At 36.8% G+C, this 4,463-nt stretch overlaps 1 protein-coding gene across 1 annotated transcript; it reads right to left on the bottom strand.

Annotated features, from left to right (window-relative positions):
• Positions 1-1,603: 1,603 nt before the first annotated feature.
• On the bottom strand, positions 1,604-2,603 carry LOC142182281 (uncharacterized). Its single transcript, XM_075256478.1, has 4 exons — positions 2,482-2,603; positions 2,120-2,202; positions 1,689-2,038; positions 1,604-1,627 (listed from the first exon to the last, which is right to left on the bottom strand). Exons 1-4 carry the CDS (start codon positions 2,601-2,603, stop codon positions 1,604-1,606), a joined length of 579 nt encoding a protein of 192 aa, XP_075112579.1.
• Between the last annotated feature and the right edge of the window lie 1,860 nt (positions 2,604-4,463).

Genomic DNA, 4,463 nt, shown 5'->3' with positions numbered 1-4,463 from the left:
CTCCACCCACGCGAACAAGTGCGAGGTTCTCCAAGAACTATCAACATGTGCGCTCTAATTAACGAAATCCTCGTCCGCGACAACTGATGTCTCTGTTAAAAAAATTAGCAGGGAATGAGTCGCTAGCTCAGTGAGTAATAACACTTAACCACAACCGTTTTTATTGGGGACAAGTCAGAAAAACATGCTAGTATCTCAAACAGAAAATAACATCAAAATGCCCTTTCAGAAACAATAAATAATTTCCAGTCTCATCATGCTTTTCTTGTAGTATAATATAATTAACAGTTCAGTAATAAGCTCGGTAACCACTGTACAATATCAATATTTACATTTGGGATGTTTCAATAAACGGATCATGTAATCGGTATAACTGTGGACTTCTTTGCAAGAAGTCAAATATAACGGTAGTCCCTACTCGAGGGAAATCGGTAACGGTATACTAGTTCTACCTTTCAGAGGGCTATAACTGTATTCTGTAATCGATAAATACAAGGTGCACCAGGTCTAACGAACCCGTCGTTAGCTACGGGATCCTTCAAAATCTACTCTCATTTATACTTGTCTCTATATCCGTATATATTCATAGGAAAATATTTTAAAATAATATAGGGAATTTCAATTCTTATCAAATCATATAATTTCATTTAGATAACAATAAATTCAAGTAAAGGTAAAATATATCTAGTGACAGCAAGAATATTTAAAACAACGACAATCATGTCAAATAACTATTTAGGTATCATATCGAGTAAAAGACTTGTCTCATATGCAACTCAAATTAATCGGTAACATATTCATATTAAAAATCATGTGTAAATCATGCAGATTATAAAAACACAAATTGTGGTAAGATTACTACTCACAGTACTCGTGTGAAATACCAAACTCGTCACCTTGAGCGATCCGTACAACTTTCTTCAATCAATCTATAACCACATCAACATCGATCTCGTGTTAATTTTCTTGTTTTGGCTAATTCATGGCTAATTTAGAATACCCAACCCTCGAGGTTTTATGTTTGACTCTTAATTTGCCTAGAATAATTCTTATTGGTATTTAATTTCCTATATCTTGTGAAACCCTTCAAATATATGAACTGAGATAAAAAGAATTACCAGAAAAAAAGAACCTAGCTGAGAAATTCGAGTATTACCCGTAAAAACCAGTGCGTATTTAAGATTTCTCAAGGTTTGGTTCCAGCCTTTTTCTTCTTCTTCTTCTTCTTCTTCTTCTTCTTCTTCTTCTTCTTCTTCTTCTTCTTCTTCTTCTTCTTCTTCTATTTTTGAAATTTCTTTTGTGTGTTTTCTGAAGCATACTCGTTTTCTTTCTTTCTTTATTTCTTTCATTTTTTAGCTTCTGTTGTGTTTGCCTTTATTTACCTTTTCTTTCTTTGTTTTCCCATCACTATACAATGGGCTTTTGCCCATTTAATTAGCTAGGTTTTTTTTAGTTTAAGTAATATTAAATGACAAAAATACCCCAACTTGAATATGAAGTATTACATTCTCCCCACCTTATGAAATTCGATCCCCGAATTTTAACTCAAGTACGTACTTGTGGACTGAAACAAATGGGAGGTACTTGACTCGCATAGTATCTTCTATTTCCCAAATAGCTTCTTCAACTGTATGATTTCACCATAAAACTTTTACGAACTCAATTTTTTTTGACCGTAGCTTTCTTACTTGCCTATCAACAATAGCCGTCGGTTTCTCCTCGTAAGACAACTTCTCATCAAGCGGTATAGCAGGTGCTTCAAGCACCTGAGATGAGTCTGATATAAATTTCCTTAGCATTGAGACATGAAACACTGGGTGAATAAAAGATAACTCAGGAGGAAGTGCCAAACGATAAGTCACCGCTCTAACTCGGTCTAGTATCTCATACGGTCCTATAAACCTGGGTCTCAATTTGCCTCTTTTCCCAAACCGCATCACACCTTTCATAGGGGAGACTTGTAGGAACACTTTGTCCCCAATTGTGAACACTAAATCTCTTCTTCTCTTATCAGCATACGACTTTTGTCTACTTTGAACTGCAAACAATCTCTATCTGATCAACTGGACCTTGTCTATAGCTTCTTGTACTAGGTCGGGTCCCAATAAGTTAGTCTCACCAGCTTCAAACCATCCGATAGGAGAACGACATCTTCTACCATACAATGCTTCGTATGATGCCATTTGAATATTGGACTGGAAGCTATTATTGTAAGCAAATTCAGCTAACAGTAGATAAGTGTCCCAACTACCTCCAAACTCAAGAATGCAAGCTCTCAACATATCCTCCAATATTTGTATAGTAAGTTCAGACTGTCTGTCTTTCTGTGGATGAAATGCAGTGCTAAAATCTACTCATGTACCCAATGCTTCTTGAAAAGATTTCCAAAAGCGTGAAGTGAACTGTGATCCTCTATCAGAGATGATGGATATTGGAAATCCATGAAGTCGGACAATTTTGTTCATAAATATTTGTGCATACCTCACTCCACCATATGTAGTCTTCACTGGCAAAAAGTGTGTTGATTTTGTCAGTCGATCTACAATCACCCATACAGAGTCATAACCTCTAAGGGTTCGTGGTAGCTCGATGACAAAATCCATAGTAATTATTTCCCATTTCTACTTTGGAATCTCAATTTGTTGTAGTAGTCCTGCGGGTCGCTGATTCTCAGCCTTGACCTACTGATAAGTCAAACAACTAGAAACAAAGTTAGCAATATCTTTCTTCATACCTTCCCACCAAAAAATTTGTTTCAGGTCATGGTACATTTTTTGTGGATCCAGGATGTATAGTGTATTTAGTGTTGTGGGCTTCTTTAAGAATAACATGTCTCAACCCATCTACGTCTGCTACATATAGACTGTCACTCATTCAAAGAACACCATCACTTTCAACAATTATATCTTTGCTTTTACCAACTAAGGTCTCATCTCTGTATTTGCATAATCGATCATCCTCATATTGGGTGGCCTTAATGCGCTCAATTAGTGAAGACTTAGCCTGAGCACAAGCCAACAATGCCTCTGAATTTCTGACACTAAATCTGATACATGTATCTTCTAGTCTCTGAATATCTTTGGCCAAAAGTCTCTTTGTATGAGCTATATGTGTCAAACTCCCCATAGATTTTCTACTCAATGCATCAGCCACCATATTAGTTTTTCCAGAATGATACAAAATAGAACAATCATAGTCTTTGAGTAGTTCCATCCAACGACGATGTCGAAGATTTAGAACTCTCTATTGAAAGATATACTTTAGACTTTTATGGTCAGTATAAATCTCACAAGCTTCACCGTATAGATAATGTCTCCAAATTTTAGAGCAAATACCACTGCAGCCATCTCCAAATCATGTGTAGGATAGTTTTGCTCGTGATTTTTCAATTGTCTCGAAGCATAAGCAATAACATGACCATTTTGCATGAGAAAACATCCTAATCCTACCCTCGAGGCATCACATAATACTGAAAATCCTCCAGAACTTGATGGTAAAGCTAATATTTGTGCAGTTGTCAGACACGTTTTGAGTTTCTGAAAGCTTTGCTCACATTCCTCCGTCCATTGAAACTTTGCATTTTTCTGTGTTAGCTTGGTCAGTGGTGCTGCTACTCTGGAGAAATCCTACACAAAACGCCTGTAATAGCCTGCTAAGCCTTAAAAGTTGCAAATCTCTATAGGAGAAGTAGGTCTGGGCCATTTCTGCACAACTTTTGTCTTCCTAGGATCTACCATAATTCCATCTTTGGAAACAACATGCCCCAGAAATGATACCGAGTCTAGCCAAAATTCACACTTCGAGAACTTAGCATAAAGCCGATGTTCTCGCAATGTCTGCAATACAGTCCTGAGATAATCCTCGTGTTCTCCTTGGCTACGAGAATATATCAGGATATCATCAATAAATACTATTACAAATCTATCCAGAAACGGCTTGAACACCCTATTCATTAAATCCATGAATGTCGCTGGAGCATTAGTTAATCCGAAAGGCATCACAAGAAACTCATAGTGCCCGTATCGAGTTTTGAAAGCAGTCTTAAAAATATCTTCATGTTTGATTCTAAGTTGATGATAACCAGAACGGAGGTCAATTTGAAAAGTGGGTAGCTCCTTGTAATTGATCAAACATGTCATCTATACGAGGCAAAAGATATTTATTACGTATTGTTATTTTGTTTAACTGCCTGTAGTCAATGTACATTCTGAAGGATCCATCTTTCTTCTTTACGAACAATACTGGTGCACCTCATGGGGATACATTAGATCTAATAAAACCCTTATCTAACAAATCCTGTAACTATTGCTTTAGCTTCCTAACTCTGCTGGTGTCATTCGATATGGGGGTATCGATATGGGTTGCGTTTCAGGTAGCAAATCAATACCAAAGTCTATTTCTCGTACTGGAGTCAATCCTAGTAAATCTTCAGGAAATACATCAGAAGATTCTCTCACTACTGG

The sequence above is a fragment of the Nicotiana tabacum genome, chromosome 6 (genome assembly GCF_000715075.1).
Source record: "Nicotiana tabacum cultivar K326 chromosome 6, ASM71507v2, whole genome shotgun sequence".
Lineage (NCBI taxonomy): Eukaryota > Viridiplantae > Streptophyta > Magnoliopsida > Solanales > Solanaceae > Nicotiana > Nicotiana tabacum.
The sequence above is the reverse complement of the archived record's forward strand: the minus strand, read 5'-3'. Positions and strand labels throughout refer to the sequence as shown.

Bases quoted from the DNA above. Each gene is read 5' to 3' on its own strand.
- LOC142182281 (XM_075256478.1), bottom strand. From the start codon at position 2,603: ATGGATTTTGTCATCGAGCTACCACGAACCCTTAGAGGTTATGACTCT. The intron at 2,203-2,481 runs GTATGCACAAAT...TTACAATAATAG, and splicing joins ACTACATATGGTGGAGTGAG to CTTCCAGTCCAATATTCAAA. The intron at 2,039-2,119 runs GTGAGACTAACT...GATTGTTTGCAG, and splicing joins TATCGGATGGTTTGAAGCTG to TTCAAAGTAGACAAAAGTCG.